Source organism: Schistocerca serialis, chromosome 3 (assembly GCF_023864345.2).
Source record: "Schistocerca serialis cubense isolate TAMUIC-IGC-003099 chromosome 3, iqSchSeri2.2, whole genome shotgun sequence".
Classification (NCBI taxonomy): Eukaryota; Metazoa; Arthropoda; class Insecta; order Orthoptera; family Acrididae; genus Schistocerca; species Schistocerca serialis.
In genome coordinates this window covers 483,079,548-483,095,697 of record NC_064640.1, presented here as the reverse complement: position 1 = coordinate 483,095,697, position 16,150 = coordinate 483,079,548, and the positions used below count along the sequence as shown (strand labels likewise).

The 16,150-nt window shown below is 45.2% G+C and overlaps 1 protein-coding gene across 1 annotated transcript in view; it reads right to left on the bottom strand.

Annotated features, from left to right (window-relative positions):
- Window positions 1–16,150, bottom strand: part of LOC126470373 (uncharacterized) — a 502,532-nt gene that overhangs the window by 210,234 nt on the left and 276,148 nt on the right. The window contains exon 2 of the mRNA XM_050098194.1: window positions 8,597–8,663. Coding sequence (XP_049954151.1) covers window positions 8,597–8,663 — 67 coding nt within the window. The remainder of the gene's footprint in view (window positions 1–8,596; window positions 8,664–16,150) is intronic.

The window sequence follows — 16,150 nt, the reverse complement described above, 5'->3', positions numbered from 1 at the left end:
GATGGCGGCGGATGTATTGGACAGCCTGGAGAACAGCGTAAAGCTCCGCAGTATAAACCGAACACTGGACGGGAAGCCGAAATCGATTTGGGGTGTCGCCAACAATATAGGCACTCCCTACACCTAACGATGTTTGCGAGCAATCAGTGTAAATAAATGTGGCTTCCTTCATTTGTGCACATAGAGCAGCAAATGCCCGACGATAAACAAGTGAAGGGGTACCATCCTTGGGAAATTGACAAAGGTCACGGAGCAGGCAGATCCGGGGACGGAGCCAAGGCGGTGCTGTACCCCAAGTTGTCAAGCAGGTTTTAGGAAAGCGGAAGGAAAGAGAATGGAGCAGTTGACGGAAGGGACTCCCGGTGGTAGTAGGGAGGAAGGGCGGCCCGCATACCCCACATCCAAGGAGGCGTCGAAAAAAATGTCATGGGCCGGATTAGCAGGCATGGAAGACAGATGGCCTGCATAACGACTCAGAAGGACTGCTCGCCGATTGGACAGCGGAGGTTGAGCAGTCTCAGCATAAAGGCTTTCCACAGGGCTGGTGTAAAAAGCTCCAGACACTAAACGTAATCCACGGTGGTGGATAGAGTCCAGACGCCGAAGAATAGACGGCCGAGCACAGGAGTAAACTATGCTTCCATAGTCCAATTTCGAGCGCACTAAGGTGCGATAGAGGCGGAGAAGGACCACTCGGTCCGCTCCCCAGGAGGTACCATTCAGGACACGGAGGGTGTTGAGGGATCGCAGACAGCGAGCCGAAAGATAGGAAACGTGGGAGGACCAGCACAGTTTTCTGTCAAACATAAGACCCAAGAATTTAGCGACGTCCGAAAACGGAAGGTTGACAGGTCCTAGATGTAAGGAGGGTGGAAGAAACTCCTTACGTCGCCAAAAATTAACACAAACGGTCTTACTGGGAGAAAAACGGAAGCCGGTTTCGATTCTCCAAGAGTGGAGGCGATCGAGACATCCTTGAAGACGTCATTCAAGAAGGCTGGTCCGTTGAAAACTGTAGTAGATCGCAAAATCGTCCACAAAGAGGGAGCCCGAGACATCAGGAAGGAGACAATCCATAATCGGATTTATGGCAATGGCAAACAGTAGAACACTCAGCACGGAGCCCTGGGGTACCCCGTTTTCTTGGGAGAAAGTACGAGAGAGAGTGGTGTTCACCCGCACTCTAAATGTGCGCTCTGCCATAAATTCGTGAAGAAAAAGGGGCAGCCGAGCCCAAGAGAACAGTGTGCGGAGGATGCCTGTCCACCAACAGGTATCGTATGCTCTCTCCAGGTCAAAAAATATTGCTACTGTTTGGCGTTTCCGGAGAAAATTGTTCATGATATAAATGGAGAGAGCAACAAGATGGTCAACTGCAGAACGATGCTTTCGGAAACCGCATTGGGCAAGTGTTAAAAGACTGCGGGACTCCAACCACCAAGCTGAACGGCAATTCACGATACGCTCCAAAACCTTACATACACTACTCGTGAGAGAAATGGGGCGATAGCTAGAGGGGAGATGTTTGTCCTTTCCAGGCTTCGGAAAAGGAACGACGATAGCTTCCCGTCATCGTCTGGGAAAAGTACTGTCGGTACAAATTCGATTGTAAAGGCGAAGGAGGTAAAGTAGACTATGGTATGATAAATGCAGCAACATTTGGATGTGGATACCATCCGGTCCTGGAGCGGAGGAGCGAGAATAAGAGAGTGCATGTTGGAGTTCCCGCATGGAGATAACAGTATTGTAGCTTTTGAGAGGAGAAAGCAAGAGGTCGCACTTCCGCTGCACGTTTCTTCGGGAGAAACGCTGGCGGGTAATTTGAAGGGCTCGAAATCTCAGCAAAGTGCTGACCCAATGAGTTAGAAATTGCGACGGGGTCCACTAATGTATCATGCGCGACAGTGAGCCCAGAGACCGGGGTGAAACTAGGCGCGCCTGAGAACCGTCGAATCCGACTCCAAACTTCGAGGAGGGAGTGAAGGTGTTATATGAGCTAGTAAAGAATTTCCAGCTTTCCTTCTTGCTATAACGGATGACGCGACAGCATCGCGCTCGGAACTGCTTATAGCGGATACAGTTGTCCGAAGTAGGATGGTGGCGGAAAACGCGAAGAGCACGTTCCCGCTCACTTATTCCGTCACGGCATGCCGCGTTCCACCAAGGAACTATGGGCCGCCGGGGCAATGCAGAGGTGCGTGGTATTGAACGTTCCGCAGCTGTAAGAATAACGTCGGTAATATGTGTGACCTCATCGTCGACGCTAGGAAAGTGACGGTCATCGAATGTCGCTAGAGACGAAAAAAGTGTCCAATCGGCTTGGCCAAACTTCCAGCGTCGCGGGCGCATATATGGCTGTTGAGGCGGCAGTCTAAGGACACATGGAAAGTGGTCACTCGAGTGTGTATCATCAAGGGCGAATCATTCGAAGCGCCGAGCTAGCGGAACAGTACCGACCGAAAGGTCCAAATGAGAGAAATTTGTCGTGGAGGCAGACAAAAATGTAGGGTCCCCAGTGTTGAGGCAAACTAGATACGCTTGGTGGAAGACGTCTAGCAATAGTGAGCCACGTGGACAAGGATGTGGAGATACCCAAAGCGGGTGGTGGGCTTTGAAGTCTCCAACCAGCAAATAGGGGGGTGGAAGCTGACCAAGAAGATGAAGGAGATCAGCTCGTGCCATTGGTGTGGACGATGGAATGTATACAGTACAAAGGGAAAAGGTATATCCAGAAAGGGAAAGACGGACAGCGACAGCTTGGAAGGAGGTGGTTAAGGGGATTGGGTGATAATGGAGAGTATCATGGAGAAGAATCATGAGTCATCCATGTGCTGGAGTGCCTTCAACAGAGGGGAGATCAAATCGGATGGACTGAAAATGGGGGAGAACAAAGCGGTCATGGAGATGCAGCTTTGTTTCCTGAAGACAGAAGATGACCGGCGAGTAGGATCGTAAGAGGATCGTCAATTCATCCCGATTGGCTCGAAGGCCGCGGATATTCCAGTGGATAATGGACGTAGGGTGAACAGAAAATGGAGGAATGTGACCAAGGTTGCCGTCAACTCAGCGCCTGCTCAGAGCTTGCGACCGACAGGATGGAATGGCATTCAGCCGAAGCCAGAAGATCCTGATCCATAGGTTGTTCAGGAGCAGCTCCAGCCACCAGCGATCGGCCGGTTGATCGGCCGCCAGCAGTGCGCCTCGGCGACACGGAAGACGGCCGAGGGCGATTACCGCCAGGTGGTGTTGTAGATGAGACACGCCTTGGCGGAGGAGGAGATGAACTGGGTTTCTTACTAGCCTTCTTAGAAACATGATGTTTAGATGAAGGAGGAACCGATGTTTGTGAAGTTGGGGTACGTAAAAAATCTTCACGAGTATGCTCTTTTTTCGAAGTGTTGGTGTCTGACTTTCGGGCTCGAGATTTAGGAGAACCCGTTGAAGGGTGAGCCATAGAGAGGGCAGGCGAAAGTGGTGAGGTTGAACGGGCGATCTTTGCGCTGGCCGATCTGACGACCGTGGCACTAAAGTTAAGGTCACAAGTCTGCGTGGCCGCCTCCTTTGTTGGCTGAGGAGAGGCAAGGACAGTGCTGTATTTTCCTGTCTGAGGCACGGTGGGCTGTCGACTGGTGAATAATTTTCGAGCAGCAATGGTCGACACCTTTTCCTTTACTCTGATTTCCTGAATGAGCTTTTCGTCTTTAAAAATGAGGAAGCAGCATGGTCACCCATACAGTTGATGCAACGAGGGGATGGAGGTCGACAAGCACCCTCATGGGCATCCTTGTCACATGTAACACATTTGGCCGGATTGGAACACGACTGGCTGGTGTGATTGAACCGCTGACACCGATAGCAACGCGTAGGGTTTGGGATGTAAGGGCAAAAGGAAATTATCTCATAGCCTGCTTTGATTTTCGATGGGAGTTGAACTTTGTCGAATGTCAAGAAGACAGTACGGGTTGGAATGATGTTCGTGTCAACCCTTTTCATGACTCTATGAACAGCCGTTACGCCCTGGTCAGACAGGTAATGTTGAATTTCCTCGTCGGACAATCCGTCGAGGGAGCGTGTATAAACGACCCCACGTGATGAATTTAAATTACAGTGCGGTTCCACCCGGACAGGGAAGGTGTGTAGTAGTGAGGTACGCAGCAATTTTTGTGCCTGGAGGGCACTGACTGTTTCTAACAACAAGGTGCCATTTCGTGATCTGGAACAAGACTTTACAGGACCTGCAATTGCGTCGACACCTTTCTGAATAATGAAAGGGTTGACCGTGGAGAAGCCGTGACCTTCGTCAGACCGAGAAACAACAAGGAACTGTGGCAATGATGGAAGGACTGTCTGTGGCTGAGACTCATTGAACTTACGCTTGTGAGCTGACATAGTAGAAGATGAGGAAACCATTGCGAAAGTATCCCCCATGATTACCGTCGTCTCCGATGGCGCGCTCCTTCCTTGTGGGGGCCCTCTTTGAGGGCACTCCCACCTTAGGTGATTGTTCACACCTCAGGTCACACCTCCCGACAAACGGACGGAGGGACCAATCGGCACTTTCGGAAGGTATCAGCTCGGGTAATCACCCCTCCCTGGACCTGGCTGTTACCAGGGGGTACGTACGTGTCCTACCTGTCTACCTGGGGTGGGGAATTATGCGTTACCCCATCACAGGCTATGCATGGAAATGTGTGGGTCGGTCTTCAGACACGCACAGGGAGGAAAAAAGAGAAAGGGAAAGGAAAGAAGAGAGGTCTCAATCGCCGCAGCGGAGAAAAGGGCAGAGAGAAGAGGTGAGGGAAAGAGAAGGACAAAGGAAGGACGAAGACTTGCAAGTGGAGAAAGCAAAGAATTTGTTACAGTTTCGAGCGTCCGTCTCTGGACGTAGGCACAAAACATACTCCCAGAGGGGAAGAAAGGGAAGGAAAGAGGCAACGGTGAGGGGGGGGGGGGCGAAGATGGGGATGGGGAAGGATGCGGAAAGGGAAGGTACGCAGCCCAGAAAGGAAGGGAGGCCACATTAGCTCGGGGTCCCGTGCTCGCTATGCACGTATCCACAAAAGAGTTGTGGACCCCCTGGGAGGAAATACACTTTCAGTAACCTACGTGACAACAGATCACCAAAACCTTCACGGGCTAATGTTCCAGTCTAGTTTTATCAAAAAACTTTGTCAGCAATGGTATGTTACATACTTAATTTTCCTCACGTCGTATGCTGCTTCAGCAATGGTTACATTGCTGTTGTGACTGTACAGTGTTCAGTTGGTTTATCGAAAATATTTCGCCTGGAAAATGAAACTACAATAATAGTTTTATGCTTGTGAGTCCAAGTGCTGAGATGGAAAGCGTGGTGCATCTTGATCACTTGGTCGGACAGCTGGCTTGTGTCCGCTGCAGCGAGAGGAAACACTTTCAGAAATTGTTTTGAGCTGGAATGAGGGGTAAGAGCTCTTGCGCGGAAATGTTTATGTAAGGTTTTGGTGTTTCTAGGCGGTTAGAGCGTAAAGCAAGTTGTGTCTAAACTCTCGTCAGACTGATAGATTTTATCAGGCAGAAGAAAAGCAGTTTGAGAAAAAGAAAGAAGTGGGCTCGAATACTCGATTTCATATTTATACTGCGCGACGTTTATCGCTAGATTACGAGCGCACACAATGATACGCTGCTTCGACACGACCACAACACTTGTTCCATAAAATTCTGCATCCTACAATGTTGCCAGTTTGTGCAGATTGTCGGACTTAAGATTCTGAGTGCCCAGCTTTATTTCCGCCTTATCTAAACGACTCATACTTCGTCTCTGCGGCCAGGCGGGTGGCCAGGCTTAATGTCAAATACTGTACATGGCATGTGCGGGCTTTCAAAATAAAAATGTTGATGGTGTGGCCCTCAACTACATACCCTCTGACTCAGAGTTGAAATATTAAACGTTTTGGCTGGTTTCTTTGTCCAGGGGCTGGGTTACGCAGTTGCGTCATTACAAACCAATTACTGCTGAGTATACAGTATACAATACGAATACACACATGAATCGAATGGTCGAAGGTTCCTATCACTTGGGAATTGCGATTTATGAATGTAACATATAAATTTATAAATGAAGGATTGCAATTAAATAAAATCTGCGTGTACTATTTTAACGACTTTAAATGATAAGCACGATAGCAGAAGCACCTTTAAGAATGCCCTTTATTACTGTAAAACACTTATTGGTGTCGATTGTCCAGCAATTAAATAAAATATAAGTTGAATAACAGGGAAACAATAGATTCCGACTTCACGTAATTAGTTATGGACAACAACATACTCGTAGCTCGCGAGATATTCACTTCTAAGCGCATACTACGTCTTCACTGCAGAAGCCACGGAAATCTCGCAAGTGCACGAGTCGACACTACGAAATATTTTTATCTTCCGCCACCACGTGCAAACTGCTCCACTCTCCAAGTCTTTCCCGCGACCGTGCGTCTGTCGCGCCGTACTATCCAGGACTCTCTCGTGTCCTGTGCGACTGTCCCTCGCGCCGCACTGTTCAGAATTGCCCTGTCCTCTCTCGAAACGATCCTCCTCCCCTACTTCCATACAGTCTCTCCACGTGTCCTTTTTGGAACGATTGCTGTGATTGGCTAGAGCGCTCCAGCCCTGTCTCCAAGCCAATGCACACCCGCAAACATAATGAAACACGTTCGAAATACTGGATTTACATTTAAATGACTTGAAATTAAATAAATATTCCTATGGCTGGACCATAAACACGCTCTAACACACATTATTAAATACATAAAGAAATTAAATAAATTTATATCAAAGGAATAGAACAGCAGTACGCCAGTAGCCTAATGTCTCTGTTCTTTCTAAAACACAGTAGATAATTGACCAATTTCTTCATGAATAGTATATATCGGATATAAAAGAAGACACAGATGAATAAATATATTTATAAGCATGCTGCTGCCGTTTTTTAGTGTAACTGTGGAGTACTTAAGGCCTGACGCGACCGATAGTAATCGGCCACTTTGACCTCCAATAACTCATGTACTATTCAAATTACATGCCTGTAATTTATACCAATTTATGTTTACACTAATAGCCTTCTAAAAACATGTCGATTGGCAAAATCGGGTGAACCGTTTAGATTTTGGAAATTCGTTGCTGGGTGTTACTTGTATAATTTATCGTCAGATACTAAACTTTAAACTAATCAAGATATTGAAAATCTGATTACCATTATTTGCACGACGATTCTGATGGTTCAATGTACATGTTTCTTTGAGGTATCATGATTCATCTGGCTACTATTAATTTCTATACGAGCTGTGAAATGTCTGCCATTAGGGTTTCACAAAGTCCGCCATCTTTGGCACTCTCTGCATATCGACACAGCATCACCATGGAATTCCCAACCACGCGCTCGGCCTGGACCCCAGCTAACGTTCGGCACCATGCGGCCGCCGACGAGCTGCGGCCCGCCGAGAGGCCCCAGCACGGCCACGCCAACTCCGAACTTTTACCTCACACATGGTTGTATGATCCTACTTAGCTGAACAAACAGTACGTCTTTCCTCTCTGAAGCTAGTTGTGTGGGGTCTTTAAGATAAAGCAAAACGCTGTTATGGCCTTCGTGAGCTGATGGACTCCATATTTTCATATCAGTTGTGGGAACCGACCAGTGCAACCAGCAATTTAGGGTAAGTAGTGTGTAAGCTTAGGGACTGATGACCTTAGCAGTTAAGTCCCATAAAACGCACTCTTGATAAGCCATGATCCTGGCGCTGTCGAGTTCCAGCACATGCTGGTAGGCTCACCATTATCTTGTTATGAACAACAAACTTTCGAAAGTTATTTCTGAATGAGAAACCTGCTATGTAATGTTTCCCCATGTACAGAATGTAGATGGGTGTTACTTAGACCTAATTTGTGGGGTTGTGCTGAAACGCTAATAGTTTTTATAGCTAAGCATATGTAGACATCATGGCAACTTGATGTTTATTGCAAACTGTCATTAACTGCAATTTTAATGGTCATCAGCGAAAAGGAGAGGGGAAGTGAGGGAATCGGCTGGGGTCTTAGTGAACGAACCACCTTGATAATCGGCGTAAGCGATTCAACAAAATTAGAAAGAAAGTTAAATTGGGTTGCTGGACGTAAATTTGGACCCCTTTAAAACTGAAATACCAGTCCGCTATTGTGTTGTCCCCTCCACGTGAGATTGGTGACACCTTCGTGCAGCACGGAGGGTGCAAGAGATTAAAGACCTGGCAGAAGTGAATTGGACATTTTTTTTGTCAGGGATTTAGGAACACAACATTTGATCTGTGCATCCTCTAACAGTTGTTTTCAGAACTTAATTTATGATATTAGAGATACGAGTTCATTTTCTATCACCATAATTCATCATGGAAGGCAGAAAAATCCAGTAATAGCTTTACAGTACGGTATATCTCCCTGTCTGTTTAAGGATTAGTTGGAGGTTACGCAGAAAACTAAGTTAATTGAACGTAGAATTCCATATCCTCCTATACTTACTATGATATATTTTTCAAAACCACAAGAACATCATTATGGAGCTTTGGCATGTATGACGGGTCAGTGTACTTACCGAAAGCGGTTCTACGCGGCGAGATTTCCCTGGGTGGGGGCAGCGCACAGATTTCAGTTGCCAGTACCTAATAACAAACAGAGAAGAGATTTAAATGTGTTGTGCGTCATTTATCTGATACATTAACAGCAGCTTTACAGCGTACCGTGATTTTGGAGATAACGGATTTGAATGAAATTTTAAGGTGAGTATATATAAACGGAGCAGAAGGCAACATTCTAAGAAGATAAGAAACTGCGCCCTAAGCTAATAGTCTGAATTTCTCTCCGACTGTGATTTATCCAGAAAATTGACAGGCACCGTCCACCGGCGTAGTTAAGGTGAACTGTATGAAGACTTCAGAAAATATTAATTAATTGATTGATTCTTTTATAGAATAACCTTATTTTGCTGAAGGCGGGTGTCAGTAAATTTTAAGGCAAAAAGCTCTTAAGGAAATCGTCTCTCTTTAAATCCAGAGAAAACTTATAAACGCCAGTAACATGTGCACCTTCGGAAAAATTTCAAATTCTTCTGGAAAATGACCTCTCAGAGAAAATTATTTTCAAATATGAGGTGATAAAAAGTTATCGTTCTGGTATGTAGCTAACGTTGATATCAACTAAAGTTTTATTTTGTCGGAATACGTCGAGTTTCAGCTGGGTCTACAGCATAGTTTTGTTTATACAGATTTTTGAAGTATTCGTGTCGAGTAGGTTTCGTTCAAATGACGCTTGGAATATAATACCATCACAGGATAATTTGGATTAATTTCCATTAAAGGAAGTTGCTGGTCGTTTGTAAGGAGTCTGCGTCTTCATTTCTAGGAACTGTCGATTTGGTAATGGAAAGCAGGGGTAGGAGGGGGGGTACAAATTCTAGAGGAAGAAGACGCTTCAGTACAGTAAGCGGGTTCAATTGGATGCAGGTTGCAGTAGTAATGAGGAGATGAAGAGGGGGAAAATTGCATCAAACCAGTCTTCGGACTGAAGGTCAAACCACAAACCAGATCTTGCTGAAACCGGTGGAGTTCATCAGCATTGTCAAATGTCATGTAACACAAACAGTTTAGGTGGAACAAGAGTTCTGCAACTCAAACTTTTTTTCTGTCACAAATGGGATGTCGAACAGATTCTCTTCAGACTAGTGGTACAAATTAAATCAAAGCCACCGTGTAACACGGAGTGTGTTGCTTTTAAATTTCCAGTAATGCATATATTACTGATACTCACATACAGGTCTCCTAGGCGCTGTAGTCATGGACGGTGCGGCTGGTCCCGGCGGAGGTTCGAGTCCTCCCTCGGGCATGGATGGTTGGTTGGGTGTGTGTGTGTGTGTGTGTGTGTGTGTGTGTGTGTGTTTGTCCTTATTATAATTTAGGGTAAGTAGTGTGTACGCTTAGGGACTGATGACCTTAGCAGTTAAGAAGCCCCATAAGATTTCACACACACACACTCCTGCACATTATTTATCCTATTGTACGGTGGTCTAGTATTTCACACATGATATACTGAATTTACAGCTCAAGCTCAGGAATTCGCTGGTGTGTTACTACAAACATGAGACTTCATAAATGAGCTATACGAACAGCGTATGGAGTTAAGTCACAATTTATTTGGTGCCAATTAACGTCGCTACGCAAATCGGCCACTTGGATATCAAACACACACCTGCTGAAACGCGCATGTTATCCACGTAACGCCACAAATATGCGGTAAAACAGAATGCTACCGTTATTATCTGCAACGCCACCTACCAAGTAGTGCAACCCATTCGCTCTGTCAAACAAAACCGATAGCAAACGGTAACAGGTAGATGCAACGATTTTCCAAAAGATATTCTAAGATTCTGTGCGATATACAACTGAAACTTTTGTTTGTTGTTGACATCATTTAAAACAAGATAAACAGCATTCGAAAATCGTTGGCCACTACGCTTCTCAATGTGTGGAATATTCGTGAACTCAGTGCTTAAGTAGTGGATTGTCGCAAATTTGAATCGTACGTATTTAGCTGTAGTTCGTCTTTCAGAATTCTGCATTTGTCGCTTCTCGGCTTGGTCATCTGTCAGTGGTTTCTAATACAGATGTATCACATGTATTCACATCCGCTTCATTTATCTAGTTCGCTTCGAAGTCTGCATAAAATTTTATAACAGAGATTAAGCTTTGAACTTCTGTACAGGGGAAACAGTGCATCAATAGTAAGCCCAGCTTCAGTTCCTCAATAGATGCCATTACGTCTTCCGTCTCCTAATCGCTGATAAATTCGTATCTACGAGGGATCTGTGCACTAAAATATGCAAGGTTAACACTGTATCAGTTCAATAAAACGGTATCTCCAGGTATACTCCATGGGTAACTTAGAGTGCGTGGCGTAGGGTACATCGTAACAATATTATCGAGTCTCTTTCCAATTACAGTCACGTATCGAGCGAAGGGAAAATGACATTGTATACCTCTGTACGCGCCATTATCTCACTTATCTTATTCTCATGATCATTACGCGAGATATAGCAAAACGGCAGCATAATATTCGCGCAGTCCTCTTCTAGTACATATCTCCTAAGCTGGATTTGCGAGAATCAATTCGGTTTCCTACCGAGCATCCACATTTAATTTCCTGGAGAATTTCTATTACACTTACGTACGGGCTATACCGACCAGTTACGACCCTAGAAGAGCGACTCTAAGGTCATTCGATGGCTGTTGTCACGCATACTTGGCTAAGCACCCCAAACACCGGTGGAATACTCTTGTAACCATTCGCACTAGTGTCCTATACGTCACTTCTTTTACATGTTCATTGCATTTTTCCAATACACTTCCAACAGTTATAAGTTCCCATTCACATTGTCTAATAGTAATTGTAAGTGACTGTCCAGCTGTATGCTGTTTCCTAATATTACCCATAAATACTTATGCGGTTGTAAGTGCTTCCTCATTAATCTTGTAAGAACATACTGTCATGTTCTCTCTCTCTCTTCGTTACAGGCATTTTATTACACTTATCCGCATGTAACGGTAACTGTTCGTCCGTGAATGCTTAGTCGCAAGCACATGGCAAAAATGTTTCTGTACCAAGCAATCTATCACAGAAGGCTTCATAACCTTTGACCAACTCAGGAGGGATATTTAAAGTGGAACAATTTGGTGAGTTATAGGACTAATCAATGAGAAGCAAGTGCGACCTCGTTTTTCGCTGTGTGCAAGCCGTTTGAATCGTACAAAGGCAGTCTAACTTTGTCTGCATCTTCCTGGTTTTTGTTTTTCGAGTGCTGCCTCTCTGGTATGGACGAGTAACGCATTAAGTTGTTTTGCTGTTGCTTTCTGTTGCTCTTTCTCAGATTATATGTTACAAATGTATGGTGAGAGTCTGGCTCGCATCGCACGGCTTGGCGTAATATTGTAAGCTATGTTTTCGGAGCTTAAATGTGCATTTAGCTATGTTTAAACTAAACTTCCATTGTTCTGTGATGTATTGAATTTTCGAGGCACGTAGTACAGAACTGGGTTCCCATTAGTCCATCCGAATACAATGGTTGTTGAATTCATCACACTCTGATCTAGTAAAATGTTTTCACTATTTTCCAATGCATACAGAACTCTTATTGTTCTATTCTTTCTTTTGTGATGATTCAAAATACCAAGTGTTACACTTACGAACGACTGTATGCATTATTGTAGCAATGATTATGTTTGAGATTGAATAATTATCAACTGAATCAAAGCTTTTGAGGTTTATTCACAATCTTGTGCCACTGATATGTTCATGTTTAAAAATTCTGTTACTTTCATGATACTTTATATATTCTGCAACCTACATCGAACTATGGCACCCATCTTTACACGTTTTATTGTCTTCTGCCGGACTACTTGTGAAAGTGAGCCACTATTACATTCAGTATATCCATTTCTCAAAGCTACACACAGCAGAACGCTTTTGACATTGCTTTGCATGCCTTACGGGTCAGAAGGTGAGAGACCATGTGCAGGTTCCGAGAGAGCTGGTTGAGCATCATCACGTACAATGTGACAGCCATGCATCTTTAGATTTCAGATTTCTAAGCTAAAAACGTTATGGGACCATATTAATTCACATATACTTATATCACATAACTTGCATACAGGATGTGTTATCTACACGTTCTTGAAATCAAATAAATAACTTACTGGAAATGATTATGACCACAGAATTCATCCAAATATTCATTTATGACCTCTGTCATTTCCACTGCGCAAGGCAAGTTTCAACTACACTGAGCAACGAAATTAAAGGGTTGTTTTTTCGAAACCCCGTAACTGTCTCCCATTGCTACATAGAAGTTTGAAATTTGGCTCAATATGCCTAAAACTTTCCTCTGTAATGGTGGCACCTTAAGATATCACCCCATGACTCGGTGAAGCTTCAAACAGCGAGGTGCCGACACATGCGAAAAAAAAGGATAGAGCTCAAACGTTAATGTGAGGCGTATGGTGACTTAATGATGTCTTATTAGCACTAAAAATCACGACAATTCTGCTCATCGCCACCTTGGACGCGTCACACAATGGGAAGGTCGTCATACCACCTCTTACCTACATTTAACCCCTTCTTTTGACGCTTCTGCGATAGCGTTCACAACCGCGGCGCCCAGCGTTGAAATCAAACAGTTTTCTTATGAGCGACCGAGGAAAACATTTCTGACACACAGCCGCTCAGAATCGACACGAAAAGTTCTAAGGCAAAAAGGGTATCAATGAAACCAACCCTTCCCTTGGGGCGTTATTTACCATGCATTTCGCGTTCGAAAACTCAGTGCGATGAGCAACAGGACGACTTTATTCGTACCATTTGATGCTGCTGACAATCCTCCTCTAGCGACATCGTTAGCCTGAAGCCCAAATGAATAACGTCCCTTTGGAGTTTAGTGCGACCGCAGTTTTTGATCTGGTGTACAGGGTGGAACCACTAGTGACCTTCCAAAATCATTCGACGAGATATGAACGTGATCCGAAGCAGCAAAGAACGTTTACGCTTTTTCAGCTTTCCTGTTTCGCACTCTCCTGTGGCATGATCACGGCGGGGTGCGACGCTAAAATACGCTTGAATAAAACGGCAAAGTGTTCTTCTAAGACATCCCCTGCCCTCATTTCGGCAACATCAGCTGTGTCACCTGCACACCTTTCAACGTTTCAAAAATATGCCTATACAGACAGTCAGTCACTGATAACTAGGCACCGTCATGGCAGGCATCCGTTTCGGTACGCCTTAGATTTCGTCTGGAGCCAACAGGTGCTAGTTCATCGCCATGACGCCACTCAGCTGAGGGGTGTCAAAACGATTGCCTGTCACACAAGAACTAAAAACTTCCGACTGACGCTGCTTATTCAGTGTCTGCAGCAGCACAGACGAGTTTTTGTCACTCTAAATGACGATGCAGAACGCAGAAAAGTAGCCTTCTGCATACAAGTTTGCTGGTTCCGATATTTTCTAACTTACGAGGGTAGGACAAAAAGTAGTGGCAACACTGTTATATTTCACACCAGACTTTACTGACTGACGTTCACCGTATTACATGCCCGCATTATAACTGCTTTACATCTCTATCACCTTCCCCATACAAGCCGGCCGGTGTGGCCGAGCGGTTCTAGGCGCATCAGTCTGGAACCGCGCGACCGCTACGGTCGCAGGTTCGAATCCTGCCTCAGGCATGGATGTGTGTGATGTCCTTAGGTTGGTTAGGTTTAAGTAGTTCTAAGTTGTAGGGGACTGATGACCTCAGATATTATGTCCCATAGTGCTCAGAGCCATTTGAACTTCCCCATACAGATGCTGGCGTCGTACACCGTTAGCGCCTCCATCTCTATCGACGTCTCTCAAGGACCGCACTATGGTACGGATGAAGCCTTCTCTTGTGTTGTAGCGCGTGTCACGAAGACGTTTCTTCATTTTCGTGAACAGGTCGCAATCGCATGGACTCATTTTGGGTGAATACGGTGGATGTTCCGGTATCTCCCACCCTCTCCTACGCAGGATCTCCTGCGCGTGGTTCGCCATGAGGCATCATGCATTGACGTAAAGAATATTGGCATGCACTGCCAGAGAGTACAACCGCTTTCTTCTCATTGCGTGACGACGGTGATGTCGCTAGATACTGCAGTAGTAGGCTGCAGTGACCGTCTGTTAGGGCGCTTGAACTGGCCTCCCTCACTTCCAGACAGCACACACTGCAACTGACTCACACACAGCCGTCGCCGCTCACTGCACTACTTCAACCGACCTTCTGCTATCAGCTACAGACAGCGCCCATGCCATTTAACGCACATCCTTCATGATACCGCAGTTTTGCAACTACTTTTTATCCAACCCTAGTAAATATCAGTTGTCAGCCACCCAACATCGGAATCCAGTCCATCTCTGCAGATTACACAGCTGTAGCAGCTTATAAAGCGACATTTGAAGAAGTGGAATGCAAACTAACATCCACTCTCGAAGAAATTCCTATCTTCGACGACGATCTGAATAAAAGTCAAAAGTGTGCATTCCACCTACGCTATAAGAAGGCATAAGCAAAGCCGAACATCACCGGGGAAGGATACGATTTAAATCACTGCGCTCACCCTCAAATTCCTAGGTTTAAAATTTAATCGCACCCTAACTGTACGGACAACAGATAGAACGAATGCACCAGGAAGAATCTTGTCCCCAAACCGAAAAAGTCCACGTGGGGTGCGCAGCCCAACGTCTTCCGCACATCCGCTCCTGCTCTATTTCTCTGCTACAGAGAACACTGCTACAGTATGGAGAAACTCTGCACATGCTAATCAAGTTGATGTGGCTCTTCGTAAGACAGGCCGCACAGGCACAGGGTGTCTAAAACCAACTCCTGTCAGGAAGATCTTTCCGCGCATGAGAGCAGCACTTCCACATGCAAGACGACAGGTAGAAGCAGAGATTAAAAAGAAGCAAGCAACATATCCAAGGTGTCCATTGTTTGGAACTCATTCTTGCCCATGACGAATGAAGTCCAGAAAAAGTTTCCTCCTTAGAACAGCACCAGTTCCAAACTCATCAGAAGCCTGCCGAACTGAGCTGCGAAGGGTAAAGTCACCTGGAGGATTAGAGACAGCAAAAGAGGAGCTACTTTCAGGCTGCTATCTCTTGTACGGGTGGTGGAAGAGTCTGAACAGGTTGAGAACAGGAGTGAAAAAGTGCAAAATTAGTTTGGAGAAGTGGAATATCAGTGATGAAGTTCGTGTACGTGGGAAAAGGCAGGCTTGGAATACTTCTTGGTTTTCATTAATGTGAGCGATCCTGTGACAAGGAAGACTTGTTTGCAGCCAATGGCGGTGTCGTCGTAACCGCTGGATATTCGACTCAAAGCGTGAAAATCTCTAAATCATTAATATTAGATTGTATTTTTATGATTATATTGTGTTCCAGTTTGTTGTGCTCGGACAAATAAAGAAACAAATTTCTTACCAGTAGTGTACCTCTTGGCGCCCACAAGAAATGCACGTGTAGATATACAGTGGGTCAAAGGCTGGCAATGATTCGAACTACCTGAAGCATGGCCTATAGACGTAACTTCCAT